At 42.1% G+C, this 27,122-nt stretch overlaps 2 protein-coding genes across 6 annotated transcripts in view; one reads left to right on the forward strand and one right to left on the reverse strand.

Annotated features, from left to right (window-relative positions):
• The window catches only part of RFFL (ring finger and FYVE-like domain containing E3 ubiquitin protein ligase), a 28,168-nt gene extending 18,446 nt beyond the window's left edge, over positions 1–9,722 (forward strand). For both annotated transcript variants that reach the window (XM_010573563.1, XM_010573564.1), the window contains 5 exons: positions 2,951–3,355; positions 5,286–5,369; positions 5,753–5,960; positions 7,268–7,291; positions 7,853–9,722. In XM_010573563.1, coding sequence (XP_010571865.1) covers positions 2,951–3,355; positions 5,286–5,369; positions 5,753–5,960; positions 7,268–7,291; positions 7,853–8,034 — 903 coding nt within the window. In that variant the 3' untranslated portion in view covers positions 8,035–9,722. The remainder of the gene's footprint in view (positions 1–2,950; positions 3,356–5,285; positions 5,370–5,752; positions 5,961–7,267; positions 7,292–7,852) is intronic.
• Positions 7,967–27,121, reverse strand: LIG3 (ligase III, DNA, ATP-dependent). 4 transcript variants are annotated; one of them, XM_010573560.1, is made up of 21 exons: positions 27,037–27,121; positions 26,065–26,642; positions 25,422–25,559; positions 24,261–24,458; positions 23,652–23,803; positions 22,562–22,728; positions 21,808–21,885; positions 21,528–21,696; positions 20,692–20,847; positions 20,090–20,221; positions 19,249–19,328; positions 18,708–18,795; positions 17,645–17,722; positions 17,251–17,374; positions 16,734–16,876; positions 15,825–15,899; positions 15,078–15,224; positions 13,852–14,026; positions 12,843–12,934; positions 11,727–12,007; positions 7,967–8,030 (listed from the first exon to the last, which is right to left on the reverse strand). In XM_010573560.1, exons 2-20 carry the CDS (start codon positions 26,621–26,623, stop codon positions 11,774–11,776), a joined length of 2,985 nt encoding a protein of 994 aa, XP_010571862.1. In that variant the 5' UTR covers positions 26,624–26,642; positions 27,037–27,121; the 3' UTR covers positions 7,967–8,030; positions 11,727–11,773. The 4 variants fall into 4 exon arrangements, with proteins under 4 accessions (XP_010571862.1, XP_010571864.1, XP_010571863.1 ...); XM_010573562.1 differs by having other exon boundaries at positions 7,993–8,030; positions 11,934–12,007; XM_010573561.1 differs by having other exon boundaries at positions 7,997–8,049.
• Position 27,122: the final 1 nt, after the last annotated feature.

The following is a 27,122-nucleotide window of genomic DNA, read 5'->3' on the forward strand; positions in this document are numbered from 1 at the left end:
GATGCTTTTAACTGTTGGAGCGTCTTTAAAGGATGTAAAATTTAATTGTGGTAGCAAAAATTTCTGAGTGTTTTTGGTGTTTTCCTTCTCTTAGATGACTTTTTTGATCTTGGTTTTCTGCAGCAAACTGATTCCACAAAATCTTTTAAATTTAAAACAAACATTCTTCATTTCCTTCTCTGCTGAGAGAAAGCTATGGCAGGCGTTCTTGGTGGATATGTCAGATTGTTATTCCTTCCTCCCCCATTTTCTGGTTTCAGTGCCTTAAATTGGCTGACATTTTCAGGAAGATGCTTTTCTTTGCATACTTACAGAAAAAGCTCCTGGCAAGCTAGAGTGTAAGATTAAAAAAAAAAAAAACCTGAACAACAGTAGCTGTAGTGAAAGCCTGAATGTTGGCATGTCTTCATTTTATCCTGCATACAGAGAAGAGCCAAGTGTATCAAAGCCCCATCCTGGTATCTCTGGGGGACTAGCTGTTAGAGCAAACAACCGGGAACAGCTTCCACTCTGGACAGGCTTCTGATTTAAAGTATTTCACTTCTGTTTGACCATCCTGTGATTGTGCTGCCAGTTAGTAAGCATCATTCAGAAGTGGTCTGACCTTTTAGTAACTGGATTTAATTTACAACAGCATTTGAAAGTAATCATTCTGAAGAGAACAGTGTCTTCGATCATTGCCCTTTCAGTCAGAGTTCAACAAATATATCGAAGCTGTAAAAGCTGCTTAATACTGAGATACGGTGAACAGCTTCTGTGCATGTTTAAATACTTGATGCTCAGATACAAGCTGGGGAATTTTTTTTTCCTCTAAAGATGAATCCTAGTGGTGAACTGATAAGCCAGAGACATGCCTGGTTTTATTTTGACTTCTCAAATGTATCATCTGATAACTAAGGCAGACTTGTGTTACTACCGTTAATTGCTTGCAAAAGACATGTTGGATAATGCAGCCCTTGTACTGTGCTCGCTTACGTGATACCTAAACATGTAAGTACTCGAGTAGGGGTTTTCTGGCTGGAAGGTCCTTGGCTGTACAGTGGTTCCCCTTGGAGCCAGTTTGGCAGTCTGCATAGCATGGGGGAGCACTGCCAGAGTAAAGCAGGGTTGGGGTTTTTTGTTTTGTTTTTTGTTTGGTTGGTTTTTTCCTCAGTTCTTCTGGTTGCTCCCCTGTCAGAGATGGGTAATTGAGGGAGGGAGAGTGTTGTCAATGGGGTTATTTTCCATTACTCTGCCTTTGTGGAGTGTTTGTTCCCCTGCTCTAGATGCACGCACAACCAGTAGTTCCTGTCTCTGCCTTGAAAATTTCCCAAGAAACTGGATTGCTCCTGCAATCATAGGGTCAAAAAAAAAAGTCAGTTACATACTAATGTTTTTTATAATGACCAAGTTAAGGAAAACTTCTCAGCACTGGATGGTATGTGGAAATTGCCCTTCCTGTCTTGCTTTGTGATTGATGAAAGTCACTTTTACTTGGCAGGCCCCCAAACTGCAATTTTGAGATGAAGTTTCAAGTTTGCATGACCAGAGACTCTCTCTGTGGTAGAAATTTTCATGTCTTAAAATGCTTAGGCAGGAAATTGGGATTCTTTCCCCTAACTGTCATTTTAAGTCTATTACAGGGTCTAAATGAGAAGTCTGATGGTTATAATTATAAGTGTGTGTATGGGGCAAGGGGGCTGCCAGGCTTGTAAAGGGGATCAGAAGGGGCTTATGTAAGCAAGTAGTATATTTACACCTTTTAAAACATGAGAAACACCTGCCTCCTTTGAACTGTGAAATCAAAAATGTTCTTTAATCACTAGAAGCATTTCATGAAACAATTTTTTTGTCTCTGAGTTTGTTGCTTCTCCAACGCTGCATGTGTATTTTTCTTTGCATAACTCTGAAGGGTCAGGATTGCAGGATTTCATAGAGATGCTTGTCTTCTCTGAGACACTGAATTAGCATTTTTAACCACCACTGAAACCAGTTCTTTCTTCCCTCAGGACTTTTTAAAAGGCATGTAATGCGGCTGTTCTGCTGCTGTTCCTATTGGAAAATGTAGAATTTGACTTTCCAAAGTGTTGAACAGTCAAGTTTCTGCAGAAGTCAACATGGACTGTGAGTGCTTGGAACTTCTGAAAATCGAGCCCTGAGTGACAAGACCAGAACAATATAAAATATCAACATTAAACAACGGAATTTAATCTGTTTTTAAAGTTTTTAAACATCTGGGGCCTAATATTTCCAAAACTTCCAACACTTTCTGTCTAGCACCTAACTGGCATACAGTGTGCATATTATTTTCAAAATAAGCTGGCTATTTTTATTGCATAAATAAATGTTGAATTCTTTGATGTCTGTCAGACACTGTAAGCCTTGCTGTTTTCTTTTCCTCTTATGGTGAAAAAAAGATTCATTTAGTGATTGCAGCAAATTGGAGGGAAAAAAAAAGGGGGGTGGGGAGGGAGGTCACTCATAGCAAGTATTAAATTTATGAAATGGAGAAATGTTTTTTAGTAGTTCCCTCTGATGCTAGAGCTTTCTTAATGCACAGGGCAATTATTTCACTGTTTTGTAAAGATATACATGACTAGCTGTAATTTACTTGAAAGTCTGCTGCCTCACAGATATCTCCTGATTTCATCTGTGGGTTAAACTGGATGAACAGGTCCAGAATAAGGTGCAGAAAACCCCTGTCGTTTGAGGGAATTGTCTCAGAATACAATATTTCATTCTGGGTAAATGGAGTGTAAATAGTGTTTTTCTAAGAACTGTGTGGAAACTAGTGATCTGCTCATGGGATCAATCCTTTTCCTCATTCTCATGAGGTTTTTGATTATACTGTAACAGAAGCTACTACTTACTTTGCCTTCCAGATGGTAGGGGAGCACTGCCTGCAGCCGTTGTGCACCTTTGTTGCAGATCATGGTGGATCGGTTTGATTCTGTTCCCTTCTCTTTACCAGCACATCTGCTTGGACTGTAAGAAGAATTTTTGTACGTCCTGCTCAAACCAGCCTGAAGGTGGTCCCCTTCTCTGCCACCTATGCCAGCGTTTCCGAGCCACAGCTTTTCAGCGGGAAGAGTTGATAAAGATGAAGGTGAAGGATCTGCGAGACTATTTGGCACTCCGTGAGATTTCCACAGAGTTGTGTCGTGAAAAGGAGGACCTGGTATTTCTGATTCTTGGCCAGCAGCCTGTAATTACCCAGGAAGATCAGATAAGAACAAATCCATTTAATACTAGTGCCTCTGGACAGCAAGACTTTGTGATTCTCCCGCCAACCAGCACAGCATCTTCTACCTCACATGATGAGTCTCCAGTGTCTGCAGATCCCATCTCAAGTTCGCGAGCTCAGGAACATCAACAGGTACAGCCTCTAGGCAGAACCTTCTTTTGCAAACTCATTTATATCTATTTTTGGATTAACTACTAAGATGTTGCATGAGGTTTTCCAAGTAGATAACGTGCCAAAAAAGTTTTACGTTAAAGATGCCTGCTTATAAAGGAAGGAGGGCTTCTGTTTAGAACGGATGTCAAAATACTTCAGTTGCATTTTATACATGCTCTTCTCAGGTTTGTTTTTAATTTTGAATTGAGGACCTCACACTTTCTTACAGAATAATTAGGAAAGCAAGATGCATTATTTTACATTGCCTTGCTGTGTAAAACTGAGTTGCTGTCACCAACTTTGTGCTATTCCCTTTCTACACTAGTGGGATTTAATTTGGTGGGCAGTGCTGAATATATTGAACATTCACTCTGAGAACAACATCACTATTTTGAGATGTGTTTTCTCTGGTGCCCTGGTCCACACTTCCTGTTGCCACTAGATAATGGCTGTGACTGGTTCCTTTGGTACTTCATGTCTGTATTGGTGCACAGATCTGTCTTGTGTGTTGATGTTGACAACTTGCTGACAATTGTATGTAGGTATTGGATGAAATGGTTATTATTGTTCTTTAATTCATGTGCAAGACAGCAAGCACAGTTTAAAGCAATTTTGGAACTGAAACTGATGAGAGAGATGATTGCGAGGTGGCTGAGGTTTTTGGTGTCTTCTGCACTCAGACGTATAGAAGACAAGACCCGAGTCTGTTGTTAAGTCTTCAGTTTATGATGAACCCTGCAGTTCCAACAAACCTTGTCAGGGGCATTTGAGCTTAATTATTTTTTATTGACTTTGCTTTGTTTGTCTTTCTACTATCTGGTATGGGAAGTTTACTCAGTGTTTGACATCTGCTCCTAGTTCTATTACAAAGTTAATAGGTGTTATTTGGTTCCCAGTGGACCAGAGCTGTGAAAGTGTATGTGCCTTCTGCTTCCTCAGCAGATATATCTAGTACAAAAGAATAGTTTTCCTGGGATGACATTTTTTACAAATCATTAACAGGCCTTTTCATTTTCTGGTTTTCTGGATATCGCCATTCCAATTTTTACCAGCAAATTCAGCTCTGTTGTCTTCCCTTACTGCCCCATGATACATTTCAGCTTCTTGTCTCTACTTGCATGACATTCTGCTACAGTTCAGGCTGTTTCATCATTATTGTTATTCTTTTGCTTTGTAAATATTAACAAGTCACCACTTAGATAAGTAGGATGGTAACATTGCAGTCTCCTTTGTCAGTAGGAAAACCACAGAGGGGAATGATAGCTGCTGAGGGCAACTCAGCTAGAATTACACTGCAGTTCCTTTCATTTTATTAAGTGCTCAAAACAACTGCCCCTTCTCATTCTCCAGCTTTGTTGCTGCTGGTCCTTCACTTAGCATCTCCTCTTTGTCCAGTCCAGCACCTACCTGAAGAGGTGTTTCTGTATGGGTACTTTGAAGATGACCTGTAGACTTTAAGCTGTGTTACAGAGGAGACTTATACAGAGCCTTGCACTGACAGCCAGTGTGCCATCAGAGCTGTGATATCGCACCACGTCACACTGCAACACTTCAGTGAAGGATTGCATATATAGATACACATATAAATTTGGTCTCCTCCTGATCCAGCCTCACAAGAACATCATGTGGGATCGTGCTGTACAAGAACTCCATCAGGGTTTAAAGAAAGCAGGGCTTTAAAGGGTCAGATGCTGCACTTTGGTTTCAGGAAGTTTTACTTGTTTAAAGTTTATTTGTTTTTGTAAGTGCTGCATGGGAAATACCTTCTGCGAGCATGCCTCGCTTTTACCTTGTGCTGCAGTTCGTCCTTCCAGTGGGCAGGGTTTGCAGTTGTGCTGAACTATTGAGCTTATTTCCCTTTGGACACACAGAGAGATGCTGTTGGTGAAAGCTTTATTTCCTCTTCTAGGCAAATGGTTATGTGCCTCCAAGCCAAGTCGGTGTGACAGGAGTTGAGAATGCAGCAGAAGCACCAACAGAGGAGGAGACACAGGTTTGTGTGTCCTGGAATTGGATGACAAGGAATACCAGGTTTTCTAGGCTGTATTTGCTACCACAGAATCATTACTGCAGAGAGATGGGTGGCTAAACAGTAATTCAGACTGACCACTGGCAGACCCAATCAGCCCCTTTTTTTGGCATCATCTTGTCCTCCACATATAAAAAGAACTGATGTCACTTGGATACTATAATAATAGAAATTATTTATTTCCACCCTAGGACTTGTGTTTCTGACAGAGGGAGGAATTCCCAGAGTAATCAAAGCTATACGTACAGCCAAATATGAATTCCTGCTAGCGCACGTATTGAAAGTTGATTTAAATTGTAGTGCTAGGTGTTGAGAGCAAGATTCATTCCATCTTTGTTCCCTTTCAGTCTACTGACTCAGAAGATAACCTGGTACAGGGGAGGAAGGCTTCCCTTTCTGATCTAACAAGCATCGGAGATATCAATGCACTCTCTGTGCGACAGCTGAAGGAAATTCTTGCTCGCAACTTTGTCAACTACAAAGGCTGCTGTGAAAAGTGGGAGCTGCTAGAGAGGGTGACTCGTCTTTATAAAGAGAAAGACCTTCAACATCTAGGTAAGAAACTTAGCTAACGTGCCTTAACGTTTTCCAGGTTTTCCCTTTTTACGGACAGTTGCAGAAGGAATTAGAACTTACATTTCTGTTTCGTGGAAGTTAGGAGAAAGAGGGAGCGTTAGGCATGTTAGAGTGAAAGTAGCTAAACTCTCTTCACTACTGCTTGTACTTGTTTAAGAGGAGAGCATCATGGTAGCTCTGGAGAGTGTCTTCCCTGTAGTACCAACAAATGAGAACTGTGTGCCCTTCATCTCAGGATTCCGTATAGCTGTGGCAGATTGTGCTGCTCGCTGCATCACCCACAGAATAGCTGATGCGTGACGGTAGACGGATGACTGTAAGCGCTGGGGTGAGCTCTTATCTTATTGACTCATGGTAACTGGCAAAGTGAGAAGGAAAATGCCACCAAAAAGCAGCCAGGCAATTCAGAGCAGGCATGTGCTCAGTGACAGTGGCTCCTACTGCTGAACAGTTGTGGTTATCTGTGGTTTGATTCTGTCCTCTTGATAGCAAGTGTGTTCCTCCTGTGCACTACCTGTTCCTGCTGGGCCTGCACAGTTGACTGATGAGGGGATATTGGTGTGATAAAGGTGCATAGAGAATGTATCTGGCTTGACTTTCACGTGCAAGTTTGCAATTCCAGGTGATTAGTTAAAAAAGACATATACTTGTAAGTTTACAAGACAAACATTTATAAGAGAAATGTATTTTAACACTTTGACTTCATAGATAGGTTTGTTTCTCAGTGTTGTCCGAAGTAGCGGTTTTCTTAAACTCATCTCTAAGCTTTGTCCTCTAAGAATGATAAAATATTTAAGAAAGACAACCGCTTTGGTTTTATGTTCTTCTTTCATTGTATCTTGTGCTTTTGTCAGAATTTCTTTTTTTCTCTTAATCACTGTTGCCTGTGCGTGTGCCTCAGCTGTGCTCAACAATATTGGTGAGATTGTGTAACATCAAAGAAACTGGCTCAAGGGGCTACTGAAAGTGTAGTTCTAGGAAGCCAAACACTGCCTAAATGCCAAGGCTGTCTTAAAAATTGAGACATTGCTTTAGATGGTTGCTTATCTTTGTGAAGCGGTAGCTATTGTGTAAAGTTAGTAAAAGAGAAAGTTTCTTGCCAGTTGAACAACCTATCCTGATCAGAGATTCAGCTTGAACCTCTGCATGGGCATCAGCAAAAAGCAGTTTTGGTTTAGTAATCTCCCTTCAAGGCTTTCCTCTCCTGTGTAATAATAATGCTTGAGTAAATTTTTTTTTGAGCTTCTCTTATTCTCACCAAATAACTTTCTCTTCTTATGTTGCAGTTTCTGACACTGACGATCAAACTGGTAAGTGATATTCTTAATCATAGAATCACAGAATCATTTAGGTTGGAAAAGGCCCTCAAGATCGAGTCCAACTGTTAACCTAGCATTGCCAAGTCCACCACTAAACCGTGTCCCTAAGTGCCACATCTACACATCTTTTAAATACCTCCAGGGATGGTGACTCTACCACTTCCCTGGGCAGCCTGTTCCAAGTCAGTGAAGAAATTTTTCCTGACAGCCAATCTAAACCTCCCCTGGAACAACTTGAGGCTGTTTCCCCTCGTCCTACCACTTTTTACTTGGGAAAAGAGACCCATGTTGCCTCACTGCTAAGAATCTCAGTGGCATTTCTGTTTTCATCACACAGAAATTACTATGTAAAAGCTAAAACTTTCTGCTCCTTGCCATTTGATGGAGCAGATATATCCACATCAGTGTAGATGCATGGGAGGGGGATTTTTTTCAGACCTTCAGCATGCAGAAGTACCTCAGGGAAGCCCTTTGATAAAGCCAACTCAACAGATTGCACAAAACCAACATACCTTTCTTTGTCATGCAAACTGTGGTCTCTTGTTTACTCAGGTGGTGCTGGGCTCCCTGGCATGGAGGACAACCTCTGCAAAATCTGCATGGACGCACCCATTGACTGTGTCCTGCTAGAATGCGGCCACATGGTCACTTGCACCAAGTGTGGGAAGCGGATGAGTGAATGTCCCATATGCAGGCAGTATGTGATAAGGGCTGTCCATGTCTTTAAGTCCTAACTGTGTGTAAGAAGACTGGTGATGCCTTAAAGCCTCATCTTCTGTTAGAGAAATGGTCAAAATCGCTACAACTAGGTCAGAGGTTAGCATATGGACCCCAATGGAAGCTGGAAGTGAGGGAAGGATGAAGCCTGGGGAAAATTGCTCTTACTAAAGCCACACCTGGCTGTGTTCTTCCCACTATAGTGCTTTACACCACAGTGCCTGGACTCCTCGGAGCTTACTGCCAGCAGCAGACACAGAAATCATTAACAACCTACATCGTAGAGTAATTTGATCCACTGCTGTTGGGATAGATGGATGCTTGGCTTTCCACCATAAAGATCAGATTCAGAGGCTTTGTATTTTCCACTGAATAATAAATGTGGACTGGGGTCTCAAAAAGTGACATTTGTTTTGCTGCTTAGGCTATACACCCAGCAACAACTTTATTTTCAAAGATTAAAATATTACTGTACCTATTTTTTTTTAAATTTAATGTCAAATTCTTATGCTTGCAGGACAGGCAGACAGCCTCTGATTTCTGTATTCGGAATAAGCATAATTCTAGCCTAGTGCAATTGTGGAAAAATGTATAATTTTATTTGAAGATGGACTTTGTATTACTGAAAAATGTAAGGTGACTGAGACTCTGTGAAACATACAGCCTTACCTTGTGTGGTGGTGGTTTTCTGTTTACATGCCAGCAAGAGGGAGATTTCTAGTTTGACTGTTGTTGATCCCTTTGAATTCACAGGCTTCCTTACAGTATATGCCAGCAATCATTTTTAAAACTGAACTGACTTCACTTGATTAAGGAGCTATGAATCCAAGGCTTGAGTCTTTTAGAGGGTTTAGTGAGGAAAACATAACAGCTAAAGAGTAGTAAGGATTCTGTTGCTATACAATCGTATTTAAGTACAGGTGACTTTCTTTTTAGAGGGGAGACATGAAAGAAAGCAAACTTTATCTCCCTTGAATCAGTAAGATGAGCGATCATGATTGCAGCTGCTTCTGTTCACTAATCAGCTTCCCCCCTATTCTCCCCTTTGCTCAATTTTACAGTCCTGTTACATTTAGACTGCTTATCAAAAGCAATTTTGTACGCTTTCTGCTTGTGAGGGTGGATAGGAGATTCTGTGGTCTGCTATGTGACAATTGCAAGCCCTTACAGCTATCCTCATGAACAGCATGTTCATTTGGAAGCCTTCCTAGAGAAAATTGTGACTGGCATATTTTTCCCTCTGTGGCCTGCAAGCATTCAGTCCATTTGGCTGGTAACACAGCTAAGCTTCAGAATCTTGATGCCTTAAGTTTTCAGCCACCATGGGATTGTATACTCATTTCAAGTCATTTGTGAAGTTGAGTACCTTCTGCTGCAGGTTTTTTCCTGTCTAGCTTTCCCCTTTAGGGGGGGGGGCATGATCACTTAGTGTTCAAACTGAATCTCTGCATGGCTGCCAGCAGAGGAACAGCATAAAATCCAAGTGTCCACTTACAGCTTCTGCAGTAGTGGAAGTGTAGTTACAGCAGTGATCACTGAACCCACCTCTTTACCAATAAGTGGCAATATATGTTAACAGCAAATTAAACTTGTGTAATCTTTAACATGGAATATTGCATGAATAGCAACTCACTTCTCAACTGGCATGGAGTGGAGGTCTCTGCAAGTTGGAACCAATAAAGCACTTACTTACTTACTTAAGATGAAGAAATCTGTCACTCACTCAGTAGGTAGCAGAACCTCTGCACTATTGAGGTGGTCTGAACTTCACAAAAAATGCAACAGCTGCTGAGTTTTATTGAACTAAAAATTCTAAGTTTTACCTCTTTCCTGTTCAGGTTGTTCTCTAATCTTTGGCTTAAGGTTTAACAGCTTCCAGCATGAGAAGAGTACTGGTACAATTCAACACATTGTTGTTAAAGAAAAAAAAAGTTGCAAGTAAGCAGTAACTGTATTTACTCTTCAAAAGGTTCACAGGGACCTCTTGAAGAGGTACAGGAATACACATACAAAGTGCTGAACAGCCTCATGTAGTAAATTCACTGTGAAAACTGATGTTGTCATATCTTTCAATAAACTCAGGGCTGGGGGAATTTAGCAGGAAGAAGATTATTCCCCTGTGGACAGATACACTTTTACTTGTAGAGGTTAGGCTTATATTCTACAGCAGATCAGATACATTGCAGATCAATGCCTGAAAGTGTAGGAATGAGAAGATAGACCCACCGTATGACTCTGAAATGTGCTTTTTGAAGGGAAGATTTTTGTTTGTTTGTTTGTTTCTCCTGGCTACAGTGTTTCCCTTGCAAAAATGGATTTGCTACTTATGGATATGGTTGAGTTGTTATTAAAGGAAAATCAAAATCTGGAGGAAATTGATTAATGATCCAAAGGAATATAATGAGCTGAACTAATAAAGTAAATGGAAATATTTATGTGCTTTACATACACTGTACATAGTTTAAATATTTTAAAAGTTAATATTCTACTTGAAATGGCATGTTATTCTCTATTAAATCCTCTTGGTACTATGACAGTTAAACTTACTAGTTTTGGTACAGAAGTTTGGTTTATAATTTTATAATAAAGTTGAAATGTGATTTAGTTAACCTTGTTTTCTGACTCTGTTACCACCAGGCTAGGAGAAAGCAGAGATCCTACAGCTACTTCTAAATTTCAACCAGAAGGGCTTGGGATGCCAAGTGCTTAAATAGCATTGGTGTGTGGGGTACAAGTACAAAAGGGGTTGAAGGAAAAAAGTTAACTGACAATACTAACTTTTTAGCAGTACAATCTTAACATAATCTTCACAACAAAGGGGAGAGCGTGCTCTGTACCCTTGAGACAGACTAAGGGAACCAGTAAACTGGTCAACTCACTTTTCCTTTCATAATGTACACATGCACTCAGTCTACTCATGCAGTTATTCAGCAAATGCATATCATAATTTGCAAAACAGTTAAGTTAAAACGAACCCCTAATTTCTAGAACCTATCATCTTCCTTATTTCATTAATATTCAAGTGCTTGGAGTCATTTTGAACAGCTTCAGATAAGGTCTCTCAGCTATCCTAAAAGATCCAGATGGCAGAGTTCCTTTCTCAGCTTTTACTTGTTGAAACATGAATAGCGGAACGCATGAGCAACATATTCCAGAAACAAACACTCCAACAGAACACTTGGATAATGCTGCAGCAGTTGCTGTACTGAAGCTTATTCAGTGTCCTAGTTTTAATATGAAACCTACAGCAGAGGTGTAATACTAAGGGATACAGATCTGTGCTGAATGTTGAAAGACAGGAAAGAAAAAAGCCAGAAGGACACATGTCCTTCACATAAATTGCAGCCATGCAGCAAAATGATCCTGGCAATAGTTTCACATATTTGGTGGTCTGTTTTCCTGTCCAGGCAGAGAATAACCTTTGGAAAATAAGTCCTGACAGCAAAAGAGAAACTGCTTCAGTTTTATTTCTTTATCTATAAAAATACCCAAACTTTAAAAACCCAAGGAGACTAAACCAGCACCTAGATAAGTGCAGTGGTCTACATTATGGGCAGAAAAATGGATTCAGCAGTGACATTTCTTCAAAGAGTTGTTTTAATTAATTCCATATGGTTGCTATGGATCTTTATAACTACCTCTGATGGACTTGAGCATTTTATTTCTATCCACATCTCCACAGAGGAATCTCACCATTTCTTCCACCTACCTAGTTCTCAGTTGTTCCCTTCAGGGAATTCTTGTGTCAAGACATTGCTAGCATGGGGCTACCAGTCTCCGTTTCCGGATGCATTCCCAGATCCAGTTGGGAGACACACGCTTAGCACCAGGATTCTCATCAATGTCCCCTATAACATGCGTTGCTGAGGCTGTGTCAAACTCTGGCACAAGATCCCCATCATATGCTATAAAGTACCGTCGGATTTTGTCGAAGTCCTTCACAGAGGGCGACAGGTACAGCTTCACACCAGTGAATATGTCCAGCAATGTCTGCATATTGTGAAAGAGGATGAGAAGCACAGGTTGGTAAAACATTAGATTGGTCTGGAGATTACACTAAATTCTTTGAGGCATGAACAAGTCCATTCACAGCTCTCAAGGTTATCATTCTAATCCCATGCCTAATAATTGTAAATTGCTCTTTGGACCACCATTAAATCATACACAAGAGCAACACCCATACAGTTCCTCTGAAAACCAGATGTTACAGCTGAACAGTGCTTCTTCCCTAGCTAAGGGGAATTATTACCCCATTATTCCCCTTAGTGGTGATGCTGATGTGGTCCAGTGAACATGATCTCAATGTCTTTTGTCTTTACAAGCTGATGCTTCTTAGTTAAAGTAGGAGAACACAACTGCCCTGGGAAGGGACGTGCTGTTTACATCACAATAGGTACGCCAAGCTTATCAGGAAATTATAGCTCAGTGATTCTTAATCCACTCCTACAATTTGCTGCACAATAGGCTAGAAAGGACAGTTCTCTCCCTTTACAGCTCCCAACTCTTCATGTGCAGCACTCAGGAGGAGCAGCCGCTCGGCAGTCACAACACTTTGTAGAGCAGGACATTGGTGGGCAAACAGAGTATTGGCCTTTAGCACGACAAACCCAGTTATGTCAGCTCTGCAGACAGGAAAGAAAAGCTGCAGCCATCCGCTTCCTTTACAAGGCAGCTTGTTGCTGCTATTTCTGCCTTTACATTTCATTTTAATTTAGGGTGCTGCTATAGGAAGATTTCAAAGACTTTTCCAGATGGGAGGCAAAAGTGAACAGACAATTGAAACTGCCTGAGCTTCATCCCACCCCAAAGTGGTTGCTGTCCATACCTTTTTTCCATTGTCATCCATCTCAGATGCTTTTCGCTTCTCTCCTCGTTTCTCCTCTGATTTTTCAGGGGATCCAATGACTGCTTTGCTTTCTAAAAACAAACACTTGTCTCATTTGTGTTCTCTGTCCAGCTACTGGTTGTGTATTAAAGTGGGGGAAGAAGACTAAAGGGGGTAAAAGGCTTTCCCCTGTTCTTTCAGGAAAAATCCATGAATTAGAGAACCTAACTAGTAAGACACATTTTTCTACTGCAAATGGTGTGGAGCATCTTCCTGCCCTCATCTCCAGGATGTTGCTGTTCAACTTCCCTCCTTGCTATCACCACACTGTCTTTTTGAAACTGCTCAGAAATTTGCTTCAAGTTATTCCCCAGTGACAAAGCACTGGTGAAGCAAACTCATTTCACAGCTTTGCAGTTTACTACCTGGAAATCCCCACCATCCAGGTGCCCTATTATATGCATGAATTTCATCCAAATAAAATTAAATCCTGGTTCATGGCCAAAAATGTCTAACCAAAGGGCATGTGATCTGCAGGAACGGGAGCAAGAGGTTTGCTGTTCAGATCAGTCTTACACAGTCTGCTAAGGACCTTGATCTAATAAGCTTAACATGGACTGCAGTCCCAGAAAAATCACTCCAAAGTAGTTTTGGCACTAACTGTAACTGAGACTCTGCTAGGTTCAAGATACCTGTTCTAGGCAGCGTATAACCTCAGAGAGTTTTTACTGTCTAAATGGGTTGCCTAAACACCAGTCTGAACAGCATCATCAGTGCTGTTTCCATCTCCTCTCAACCCCAGCACACCTCAGAGGTGTGGCTATTCATGCTATGAACAACACAGGCCAAACCAAGGGCCTAAACAGCTTTGCCCATTAACCCTGATGTGCACATAAAAACTTCCATGGGATCTTCGAGCATCTGACAGAAGACACAGATCCAAAGCCAGCCTGCCCCAAACGCAAAGGACACACCCTAGGGCTCCTCTCCCTGGAAAACACCATCTTACCTTCTGGCTTCTGGGCTTTTGCAGGTGACTTGCTTGGGGGAGTTTTAATAGTGCTGTGTGGTGTGGAAGACCTGGAATTTCCCTCATTCTCTCCACTGCTGCCAGCTGTGGACTCATCTTCCTCCCCAGCAGCTACACTGAAATCAGCCTTCTCTTTGGAGAGTTGGTACAGCTCCTGTCCCGCCAGAAACAAAGCACTGCCCTTAGCCACAGTGAAACCTCTGACATTAGACACGAGCTGTAATCCATGGTCTGTTTGCTTCTCCCGCCCCTGTTCCTCCTGCACATCTTTGTAGCCATTTTCCTGTCAACTTTGTTCAAGCCCTCTGCATTCCACCTAGCTGCTTGACATTAAGGGAAGCCATACAAGGAGGTACCAAGATCCATATTCACATCATCTGCTACAGAGTAAGACAGACTAACTCTTCAGAGCCTGGCTCCCTAGCCTGACAAATGAACAATACCCATTGCTCACGCAGGGAATAGTCTGTCTGAAGAGGATATTTTACCTTTCTCTCCCCTAGGGAGCCAGAAAGACTGCAGGACAGCAGGTGGGCTGAATCACTCCTTGCTTCGGTGGCATAACAAGCACTTACATCTGCTGCCAGTATCCCTGTAGGCAGTGTGAAGACAGCCCAAATGACAATAACTAGACTGAGAACAGAGCTCATCAACAGCTGACTTACTGCTAGGGATGGCAGCAAGCCAACCAGTTTCTATCTGTTAAGGAGGTGTAGAAGCTGTGTGGGGTAGGTGCAGCCCCAGGGGTCCTGGCTGACTGCCATTTGGCCCCTGTGCCCTGGAACTGGGCCAGGCTACCCTTAGTCACTTCCCAGTTGCCTCCCTCAATCTCAGCAATTAATGGGAGACCAAATGACCATAAACGCTCAAGAGAATAAAGGTCACCTCTTTCAGGAAGGAAATTTCTTACCATGAAGGCTGTTACAAGAGCTGATACAACTAGCTGCCAGCACAGACTTTCCTGAAAGTGCACAACACAACAACTCAAGAGACTTGAGAGGCCCCATGGAAGAATAAGACTTACATCAAAATAATCCAGCAAGCAGCCTGAGCCTAGAATAAATGGAAAATGTAACATGCCATCACAGGTACCAGTCAGCAGATACCTTCACTACATATCCTGCTATCCAAATTTGTCTTTTTAAATATAGACTGTTGTCAGAACTTATTCTTGAACAAGCTGCAGACATACTGCGTTAACTCACCTTAAGCTGCTGGAGGTTGGTGGCTGTCTTCCAGTCTTTGTCATCTCGAATGCGGGTGCAGCGAGGGAAGCGAATGGAGATCCCATCTGCAGTGTGGGCTTCGGCTTTAGAGAATTCAGCCCCTGTGATCTCCCACACTGGGGCTTTCTAAACACAGTATTGAGGAAGTCACATCACATTCCCATGTTCTTTCATGAAGTAACTCTAATGCGTCTGTGCTCCTCTACCTCTACAACAGCCCCCCTCTGGGCGCCAGCACACAGGGTTTCATATACACAAACTGACCTTCTTGCGGTCACCTTAATTAGAAAAACTTCCATTTTCTTCAGCGAGCCAGAGATCCTCAACTAATATATAATGCTAATTTCTAAATAACACCTTTTCCATCAGATGTAATGGCGCAAAGCATACTGATAAATTTTGTAAAACAATAACAACTTTTGGGTTACAGTTCTGCTTCAACCATTTCAAGTCAGATTTTTCATGCCTCAAATTTAAAGTAAGTTCACTTCTGGTTGCGATTTAATGAACAAGAATATTTCCCAGAAGTGCTGCAGGTATGATTTCTTCATGAAGCTCTTAGCCTCAAATGCACCTGCAAGATTCAGAGATAAAAACTTGCACTTAATTTCCTGTTCCAAGTATGAAGACTAATCTTGTAACAGAGATAATTTGTACACTTAAATAAGTATAGCAGATTGCTATATCAGGGCTGGAAAACAGTTAAATAACTATGACAGCACTTACCTTTGGATCTGGGACAATGAAGTCTGGGTAGTAGATTTTGTTAATTTTTAGCCACCTTGGAATTTTACTAGGATCCTATTAATTAAAAGCACAAAACGGAAATGTTAGCACTTATGATCACATATGAACCTATTTCTACAAAAGAAGTTGCTGAAAGATAACCTAGAAGTAGATTAGCATATAGGTGTTACATTGCCTTTGTATGTATGAAACTTGCTTTAGCCTGCAGTGCAGTTTCTCTTATCTAGAGAATCACAAAAATGTCTTTAACGTAGCTCTCAATTACTGTCATTTTATATGTAAAACAATAAAATTGTTGCTCTAATTGTGATTCATATAAAACTACTCATTTTTTTAAGATTCTATAACCTTGATGCAAATGGCCTTCAGGATGTCAAGTAAATATTAAAATTCAGCTCTCTGTTATTTGTCAAGTCTTGAAAAGCAAGATTCCTCACCTTAATAAGTCACTCACAAAAAGTCTTTTAACTCCAACATGTCGGGTTATCTAGCCACAAGACAATAGTCTGACTTGAGCATTTCTCACCCGCAGCCCCATCTAGTGACTGTCTTCACCAACTGCAATATGCAAAAAAAAAAATGGAACTTCCTCTGCTCTTCCTAATAAAACTTTGACTTAGCAGGAAACAGATGGTGCCTGCCTTCCCACTCAGTGTCTGAGTACAAATCTCAGGCATGCCTCATCTCGAAGCTGGCTGCACCAACACCTCATTTGTGTCAGAGCAGTTTAGCTGCTTTAACTCTAATCGAGCCTCTATTCATTGCCAGCAGAGCACTTCAATTCTGCATTTAGCCAGCACCTCAACTGTAGCTCAGCAGGAAGGAGGCTTTTACCAAGCCCTTTCCTGAGCATTCCTTCGATTGCCTCCATGCTGGAGCCCCTCTCACCTTGCTGATCTTCACCATATCCAGCTCTGTTTGCAGACGTGCCAGGGTGGCATCATCATGGCCACCAGAACACTTGGTCACAGTGCACCACTTCTCACTCTTGGGATCATAGCAGCCCATGAGGAAGATGGACATCATCCCACCTGCAGGAGGGGAGAGCAGGGTGGTTCACATCTTCTACAGGACAAGACACAGCTTTTCAAAAAGCAAAGTAATGAACCAAAACCCTTTTCCATCTTTGGGAGTCAAAGGGCCTTAGGCTTGTAATGGCTTAACGGCATCAGCTCCCAGCCTCTACACTGTGTAAGAGCCTAGCCCAAGACCTAAGGCTTTGCTGTGCCAACTAACCCACAGTAAACTCATAGCCTGGCACGTGATGGGCTGCAGCAGAGTCACTGCTACAGCCAGTCTCATTCTGGTAGAAGACCAAATGCTACAGGAGGCTTGGAACGGGAAAAAGCTTCAGAGTTTTCTGAACTGACAGATCCTCTGGCTTAAGCCAACTCCAGAGACTTACCTTTACTGCCTTGTCCATAGAAAGCTCCCAGCACCACTAGGTCTGCTGTGTCAGCCATTGCACCCTCATTTAAGTAGTCCTTTTTCACTTTCAGCCAGTGTCGTTTTCCCGGTTCATAATTACCCTGTGCAAAACAAGGCAAGAACCCCCGTCAGAAAGATCATCTGGTGGGCAGCTATCTCCTCAAAAAGCCCTTGCTTTTATCCAGCTTAGCAGTACCAGAACACAGCAGTGCTCAGATATTTAAGGAGCAACTTGAATTGGATGTCAGCTTCAACAAGAACCCAGAGATGTTTCAAGGATGCTCAGCCTTGTGTGCTTCATCCACAGCCCTCTGTCTGTTGTTATTCCCCAATTCCCAGCATACACCAGTGAAGAGTAAATGTAAACCTGCCTTTGTATCTTTCAACACCAGTCCTTCCAGTCCCTCACGGATGACTCGGGTGATCATATCTGCCAGATCTGAAGCTTTCTGAAAATGAAAGGAATCATGGTTAATTCAAGACTGTGAAAGGGCTGTGGTCTTCAGGCTTTCTGTTCAGAGCAGTGGTGCACTAAAACCAACGCAACTGCAGAGAGATGAATGGGTAACTCCATATAATATTTTTCCAAGGAGAGTCCCATACGTGTTCTCTTTGCTGCAAATCCAGTGACTAAGCTGGGAACATGTCCCAAGAAGAAAAGGTTTCATTAGTTAAAAAATACTCAAGAGACGAGGCAGCCATACTGATTGCATCCTGAGGACGTCCCACATGTACAAGACTAGATTTTCCTCAGCCAGCAGTGTCTGCATACTTCTCTATCCAACTGCCTTGGGACCTATGCTCTTTTCTTCTTCCCAAAAATGCTTTCTCTGCCCCAAAAGTACAAGCATTCTCCACGAAAACCAAGGTACTACAGAAATCAGTAGCAGTGGGGAAAAATAATGGGACATATGGCTTGTGCATAACAGTCAAAGGAAAAACTGAGCATGCTGCTGTCTAAATGCGGTTTTTAGCACTCAGGATGTATCTGGGCTGTAGTGGCAATTTGAAGTTGCCAATTTGAGAACTGGAAGCAGTCTAGCTCCTTTCAATCATACTTCCGTCTTCTCTACACAGCTCAGCACTGCACTGTACAGACTAAGTTACAACAGGCTTTAGCTCCTCCTAACAATGTCAAAGTTACAATGACTATAAAATCATTAACCAGCCAAAAAAAAAAAAGAGATGTGCAAGTTAAGATTATACTGAAGTGGTGGTAGCAGAGACAAGATGGGAGCACAGGCATGGCCCTTTTAAACAACACTAGCTCAAGAAGTCTTGCACACAGAGCAGAAATAGAACCATTTTGACGGGCAGAGAATTGCTGGATTTGCAGCCTTAATTATAAAAAAGGCCATGTGGTAAAGGAGCAATGAAGTGCCCAGAGTGCAATCTATGAGATCACCATGCATGCTATTTTAACATTGAACTCACTGTGACATGCTTCATCTCTGAGAAGAGGATCCGGTTGGGGATTTCAACCATGTTATCATGGAGAAACTTACGACGTTCACACAGAGGCCTAAACCAGGGCATGGATAATTAAGGACAAGAAAGCAGTTTTAACATGAAGTACCAGTCACATGAACATTGAGAAAAGCTATTTAAATAATTAAATTACTTATCCTACAGGGTTGCAGAAAGGAGAATCAATTCTTACTTTCCTCCAGAAAGAATTTTTGTGTTAAGAGTGCATTTAGTTTCAGAGGATGTAAGATGAGCTGGGTACTGAACCACACTCAGTTCAGCTGAAATGCAGTTAATCCTGATATTTTAGAACTGCAGAGCAAGATGGAGCTCCGCAGTGAAACTCTTTAGCACAGCAAGGATTCTCCCATGCTGTCTTGATTTTACAGGGGTAAATGGCCAGTCTTAACAGCCAATGTGAACTGCTCCCTCTGCAGTGGTAGTGTGTTCCAGCAAGTTCATGCTGGGAAACCGGTCAGGCTACTCTCACACTATGCCAGACACATACCTGTCCATCAGGCTGATGTCATTGAAATAGATGCAGTCAAACACAAACAAGCAAACGTTGGCATCTTGGAAAGCAGCTTTCTGAAAGACAATTAAGATGGATTAACAGAAATCTGCAGTTGTAGCGAGCAGCAATATGGAGTATTAGAAAACTAACAGAAACAAAAGGATGTATTTTTATCTCCATAATCTTTTAGTTATAATGAGCTTAGGCCTCTTCTAAAAGACAGAAGTATTCTGAGAATTAAGATTTAGACTGAATGTGTCAAAACAGAAACTAAGAAGATAAAACATGCTAATTTCCTAGTGACAGGGAAATAACACCACAAATATTAATGACTTTGGGCCATGTAACAACCATCACTACTGCTGCAACAAAAAACCAACAAGCGTTCCAGAGACTTCAGATTAATGGCTACTTTAAGTTAAAGCACTTACAGTTTAATTTTCATTTTACTGTCCTCTTCCTTACAACCATTTAGTCTAGACATAAGCACTACATTCATACGGACATCATTGTCATCTTCAAGTCTGTCATACATTGCTCAAGCAATGATAAGCAATGACAGAGTTGCAAGATTTTCCAAGGTGTTTTTAACATTTATCTCAAGCTGATGTTCTGCTAGTGATCAGGTTAATATCAAATATATTGTATTAGAGCAGTACCTTTTTCATTAATATCAGCCTTCTCAGGGATCTTATTTTTTTCCCCAGATGCTCTAGCAAGCACCAGATTTTTTAAACTATCCTGTGATAACAGATCACATGCTAGTGCATTTTAAGTCAGCAGAGTAATAGCCTCCAACCACAACAAAGGATTTTTATTTTTTTCTTCTCTTTACCTTGTGCACACCAAGAGTCCCAAAAGGAAGTGGCCTGCCAGTTTTGTTGTCAATCAGAAGAACTTCTGAATCCAGGATCATACTTTGCCCACCAGGGAAAGCCTTTGGGATGAAGTCCTTAAAATGGGCTACCTTGGGAAAAAAAAAAAAAAAAGAAAAGAAAAATACATCTACTGGCTGAAGAGAAGGACTCACTCCAATGCAGATGTTTCCTCCAGAAGCGTGTCTGAGGCACATGTAGGCGTATCTGCACTAGCTTTACTTTCTACTGTGGTACAGACAGCACAGTCTACAAATGGAAAAATGAGTCTTGAACAAATATAACCAAGTCACCCAACTGGCATCAAGCCTCCCAAAATGCAGTGCATAAAGAGGACTCTAAGGCAGATAGCTTAACTTTAGTTTCAAGTTCTTAATGTCCACTAAAACTAATTGATTACAACTCTATTAAGTGTTGCTTTTCCAGATTCCAAGTATCTACATAAATTAGGAAAAAACTCTACAACAGAAGTTATCCTCCTGGCCTATGGAAACTGTTGTGAAATTCAGTCGTGTTTATAGAGGAGCTGGCACAACAGAAAAGACAGTTTGTAGGTGCTTACTTTATGTGGGAGGACAGGTTTGAGGCTTCTGCTGAAGTAGCTGAAATGATCTCCATTTTTATGGACCTGCACCCGCTCGCCATCATATTTGATCTCTGCATACATGCCATTTGGGCACTTCTTCATGGCATACTCAATTGACTTGCAGGCTTCAGCCTTAGAAAGGTGGAGAGAGACAAGTTCCAAACAAGCTCACATGATATATTTAAATATAAAGCTACTCTTACAAAGTTCATGAATCAACTACCAGTTCCTTTGTAGATCATTTTGTCCAGGGTCTCTCATATCCAGTCCAAGTTTTCCTTTTCTTAATTACTCATTTACTTAGAATCATTTGCATATGCCCAGATAATTACAGGTTTTCAGTGCTTATCTCCTCCAAATACTTAAAGCTGTAAGCACTGTGCCTTTTGGAGGAGTGCGCCTAGCTCAGAAGTAGATATTTAACTCAGATTTGTTCAAACAAAAAAACCAAACTTATTTGAATCTCTAATCCAATGGAAAGCTCATGCTATTTCCAGAGAAAGGATCAACTTCTGGAATGACAGAAAACAAACAAAAAAGTCACTTCTGGACTGAAAGCAAGTCAAGATTTTAGCTTTTGCAATGGCACTGAAGGTGCAAGTACTGAGTACATTGAATACTGGCCTCTTCGTAGAAAACACTTTATAAAATGGCATTAAACATAAAAATCAGCACTGCACACTGTTAGCTCATACTACACACAGTCACTTATCCATCTACTGATTCTTAAAGGTGAGGGTCTCTGACAGTACATATGAGAGCTCCATCTCTTGCTCGGCTGAAGGTTACCATTGCAGGGGAGCCAACATTACCAGCATGGGCTGAACCGGGGTCATCAGAGAGGCCTGCACACTGAGGGTTCGCTTCAGACCTGGCATCTTCTCAGCCTCCTGCTGGTTCTTCAGGACTCGCTCTACCACATCCTGGAGGTTGCGTGATGCTTTGAACGCCTCATAAGCATTGGGATCCAAAGCATCCAACCTTAATTGAGGAGAGGAGGGAAACCAAGCGTCAACCTCAGGTCTGCTGCTCCTGGCTTATGAGGCTAATGCCCACTTCTGGTTTTATCTCACAATGAAAGGTAAGACTTACACATGCTTTGCTCCAGCATTCATTTTCAAGTCATGCTTGATTAGCCTGATGATGCATTTCAGGTCATTGCCCGTACATCTGAAGTGCGAGAGAAGATTCAGAGATGGTAGACATTTAATTGAACTACTTTCCAGCTGGAAAAAAGAAACTGATCCAGGCCTCTGTACAAAAAGGTCCTCCCCTTCTTTAGGGTTTAAACTCAAATGAGGACACGTTACTAGTGACATCTCAGAGGCACATGAGAATATCCAAAAGGCTTTTTAGCATCTTTATGTTTGAATGCCAGTATTAATTCTGCCTCAGTGCTGACATACCTTGCAAAATTCACTTAATTAATGTATCAAGAGTAAGTGATTGTAACATCCTCAGCCTCAGATCAACAGAAAGTGAGCCAGACCAAGAATCTTCAACGTGTCTAAATGGCTTGAAGGCTTTTCCCAACATACCCAAGAACAGTAACTTAATTAACAGCTAAGTACCATTAAGGCAGTTCTGCAAGCCACTTGTTTAGTACCGATTGAACAGTGTCTTGACAGGCAAGGATAAAATTCTCTGGCACAAACAGGAGCCATACATGTTCTCCATTGCTGGTCAGCAATCAAGGTGTCTTAATCAAACCACAAATACCAGCTTACAGACGTTAAGTTCAGTCTCTGTGGCTTACGGTTAGTTTTTCACCTGTTCCAGCTTGTGATATGTAGATAACCACTCCTAGTTTTAGGGTAAACCTTCAGAGGCCAATTACTTTCCTTACCTGCGAGTGATATGTTGCAGCACACTTTGCTGGTCATCTTCCTTAGTAAGCTTTGATAGCTGGATGAGGAAATCATCTACCTCTTGGATGGTCAGGAGACTTTTGGCTGCTGGAGGACAAGACTTGCTCTGTTCAAAGAAGAGGCGTATGGTCTCGGAAACATCTCCCTGTCTCCAAAAACAAAATAAGGGTGTGGATCAGAGCTATGGCTAGAGAATGGAGATGCCACTGGGGATTCAACATGGTTCCAGTAAGTAGGATAAAGCACAGGAATGATCCTGGGATTGCATGAAGGAATTGGAATCAAATATTAGAAAAAAGTTGCCATGACACAGAATAAAGCTTCTCAGCTGCTTCATGTGCAAAAAATGGTAAGAGTACCAGTATCTTATTGCCCTGTTTTTCACTGCTACGGCATCACAGACCCTTTATTTCATCAGGATGAATCTACTTGTAAATCCAAGGATCTGAAAGAGTCTAGTGATGTCACTAGAAGCCAGCATATACCAAGGCAATAAACAGAGGTGAAAGAATTAGCTTCACTATCTAATTCACCCATTTTTTCCATTTTGCAATGAATCAGAAGTGTGCATAATCAATTACCAACTCCTATGCACAGGAATTAAATGCCCATGTGAGCACTTGCAATTTTATGAGTGTATCTTAATTGTATGAACCAACTTAAGCTCACAGTAACAGATCTGTTAAGTGAACCACAGTTTTTGATATGTGATGTTACAAAAAAAGCATTATAGACCAGTTACATAGGAATACACTAAACAAAGCAGTTCAGACAAAGCGGGTGCAGCCCAACTTGCCTAGATATTTTAGTCTTGCTTTCTAAAGTTTTGCAGGTGAATTCATATCTTGCTTTCTGTTCAAACAATATTTTCTAAAGGTTCCAGATGGCAGAAAGGGCTATGAAAACTGCTAAAGCACAAAAAAAACCCCTCCAGCCCCCAAATCACCAACTCCCATTCTAACAGTCAAGCTAACAACCTTTGAAATAGGAGTGAAAAAAAAACATTACAGAATTTCCATACCAAGGGACTGAACAGCAGAAATTAAAAGAACTGGTGTCTGCACTCACCTGTTCCAGGTCCCGGACCATTTCTTCTTGGCTGCAGTTAAAAATCCTACTAAACAGCTTTACAATCTGCTTATCATTCAAGTTGTAAACAATTTTAATGACGCCTGGCAACAGCAGCTTAATGGTCAGGTATACATCACCATGAAAACCATCTGGGAAAAAAAGCACAGACTATTAGAAACTGTCACAATTTATCTTCACATACAGGCTCTGGTTGTTTGTGCCCATTAGCATGAGCCTGGGGAAAAAAAAAAACCAAATGTATTTGGGGCTTCCTCTTTCCACCATGCTGTTCTACTTCACATGAAAGAAGACTTCTTAGAGGAAACACCCACAGATGTCCTCCAAATCTGATCCCACAGCCCTAAGTTTGGCAGCACCTACAAACTTTCCCTGCAATCCTAGACTGAGACTTTCTTATCTGAATTTGTTATTTAGATAAACAGTTCACTTTGCAAACATTATCTCCATAGTTCAGAAATCATCACAGCACACAGCTTGGACTACACAGCAATCAGATTTTATTTCACCCTTGCTTTTGAAGTAATACTTTTGAGATTGATTTTGAGAGGGCTTTCATATGCTGAGAATGCCAAGCAGGAATCATACCTCCTCCAGATCCCTTCTTCAGAAAATCCTGGATGATCTGTGTTTTCACATTATAGCTAGGCTTTTCAGCAACCATGGCACAAAGCTTCCTGAACTCTCGCAGCAAGCAGTCTTTGTGCTTCGGATCACATTTTTTTGCAGATAGGCTAGACTTGTGGGAAAAGTTTGCAGAGATATCTTCTGAATTCTTTGGCTTGGCTGCATCAAAGACATAAGAAGTTGCTTTTTTAACAAGTACAATATGGTGCAAATTTTGAAGCTGAAGCCACCTCTGCTTGGCAAGCTGAAAAGAACAATCCCAGTATACTGGCAAAGCTTCAGAACTGAATAGTGATGTGTGCTATGCCAAAATTTGTGACTTTAAATTTCAATTACCATTAAAAAAAATTCTAAACTATTTTTTCATTAGTTTTGCTCTTCACAGTAGATCAGAATTTTTCTGGACCTTAATTCTGCCAAATATGATTACACCTTGGTGAAAAGGAACTCCTGCTGGCAGATGCTTCTGTTTTATTTCTACTTTATAGGCCTTTGCCCTTCACAGCAAGATGTTTTCCTAAGATCATTTCTAAAATGGGGCAAAAAATGTTCCCATCCCCTCCTCTCTCATAATACTAACAACCATACACTTTCTCATCTCTTTGGCTGTGTATGTGGCAACACGTGCCCTGAGCGGTTCAGAGCTACATATCTGTGTCAGGCCAGTCAGTGCTCACACACTGAGTGTCCTGCTGGCAGCTGTTTCTCAGGATAAGCTGCTGAGGAGTAAGTTTTCTTGTCCATGAACACTGCAACCGGGAATCCCTCACAACCATTTTTTTTACAGATTTTGAGCTCCACATGGGATATCTTTAGTCTACACCTTCGCAGTTTGATTGAAATTGGCCAATGGACTAAGGGAGTAGTGGAGTCAGCCTGACAAAGTGGGTTACTGCATAAACTTTGTTTCCTTGGAAATATTAGAAACTCAAACATCAGTTCTTCAAGACTGACAGCCTAAGAAAGCACTAACAGTTTTTGGCAAACCAGATTTTAAAAAACGTAATTAAAACTAAACTATCTTCTATAGATAAAAAGCTGCTGATCTGAACCAAGTTAACATGCCTCTGATACTGATATTAGAAGAGAAGGATTTCCCAGAATCAGTTTCTTAAGTCTTACCTGTGAAGCCAGAGAACTTCTTTGGTGATGGAGCAATGAGAGCTAATGGATCTTTTGTAGTTAGTTGTCCTGTGGCAGTGAGCTTGGCTTGGACTATCACTTTTTTCTTCGGTGTACTTGCAGCCTTGGAATTAGCTTCTGTAAAACAGCAAGGTTCAAACCAGCAGTCAGAAATAATCTTATACATCCATCAACATATTATGTAGGATATAATGCAACAAGCAAGTCTTAAAAGAACTGGGGATGGAGGAGAAAAAAATGAAGGAAGATTTTTCAGATATCAAAAGTTAAAAGACTACATAGTTTACTAAAGATCATGGGAAAAAAGCTGCAAATGGAAAATAACTGCTGCTACCTCCTGGGATTTATCTGCCCATCTCTGCACATGAATTAAATCACCTAGACCTCCTCCATAATCAGTTGTGACAAATTAATTAAGAAGTACTGTTGCAGAAGTGACTATGTCTTCCCTTTCCTATAGAGCTGAGACACACATTTGTGCAGTACTACCCACTTTGTCGCTAGGTCATACTAATACATCAGTGAGGATTTTGTGGCAAAGAGATGGCTGTGTGGCAATCAGTGGCATACCCTGAAAACAAGTAAAATAGAAGAGTGACCCAGATGCTGCCTTGTGTCTCACCTGAGATGTGCTTGTTGATTAATTCTTTCTCCCCATCTTGTAGTTCTTCCCACCCTTCCAAGTCTGTGATGTCTTCAATTTTCTTTGTGGTGGCCCGGGCCTTCTCTAGCTTCTCAAACATGCACTTCACATGGTACCACTCCTTCATGTCCCCACCAGACTCCGTGAAAGGATTGGGAACAATCTTTCCAATGCGCACCATTCCTTTCACAATCTTCTCCTTGCATTTCTTGCAGCCTGCCGTGCCACGCTTAGCATAATCTACGCAGTACCTCTGCTCTGCCATGTCCTCTGCTGCTGTGCAGGCCTGGCGAAGCCAAGTGTTCAAAAGCAGGGAGAAATGGAAAGCCCCAGCACTGCCACCCTGGTTTCTGTCTGTGGACTGGAGAGATACACGCCGTAACAGCAGCTGGGACCAGTAACTGGGGCTGGCCTCGGGAAGGCCAACACAGCAAAGGTAGGGTCTTGGCAGAGAAACCTGTGTGTGTGGAGAGAAAAGTCCTGTGCCCCTGCCGAGTACCCGGACAGCCTGTGATAGTGTCCGGCTGCCTGTGGGCATCCAGCCTGCTCCGTGCGTGCTGCAAGCAAGAGAGGAGACACTGAGCCATCCCCAGCCGCCTGTGGGCCCTGTGCCTTACGCCCGGTGTGGCACATGAGGCCTCTCAGAGGCCTCAATCCTCCCCTCTCTCTCCCAGGCCTGCCCTACAGCTGCCTCCCCATCTGGGACCCGGTCTCCCAGCCCTCAACGGCCTCCATAACCCGCTGAGCCTGCCCCACGGGCCCCGATCCTCCACACGCCTGCCCCACAGCCCCCTCCTCACCCTCAGCCCCTTCTCCCCTCATACACGAGCCCCGACCCCTCCAGCCCGCCCCAAGGCCGCTTTCCCGCCCTGATGCAAGCGCAACCTCCCGCCGCTACGGGCCTCAGGCTCCCGCCCTGCCCATCGCCGACCGCCGAGGTGAAGGGCTCACCGAGATCCTCACGGCGCCGCCATCCCGCCCTCACCCCCGGCCGGCGGACGGGACCCCCTCCAGCCCTCCCTGTAGGCCGGAGCCGA

This window comes from Haliaeetus leucocephalus, unplaced genomic scaffold, assembly GCF_000737465.1.
Source record: "Haliaeetus leucocephalus isolate CR32 unplaced genomic scaffold, Haliaeetus_leucocephalus-4.0 Scaffold395, whole genome shotgun sequence".
Taxonomy (NCBI): Eukaryota; Metazoa; Chordata; class Aves; order Accipitriformes; family Accipitridae; genus Haliaeetus; species Haliaeetus leucocephalus.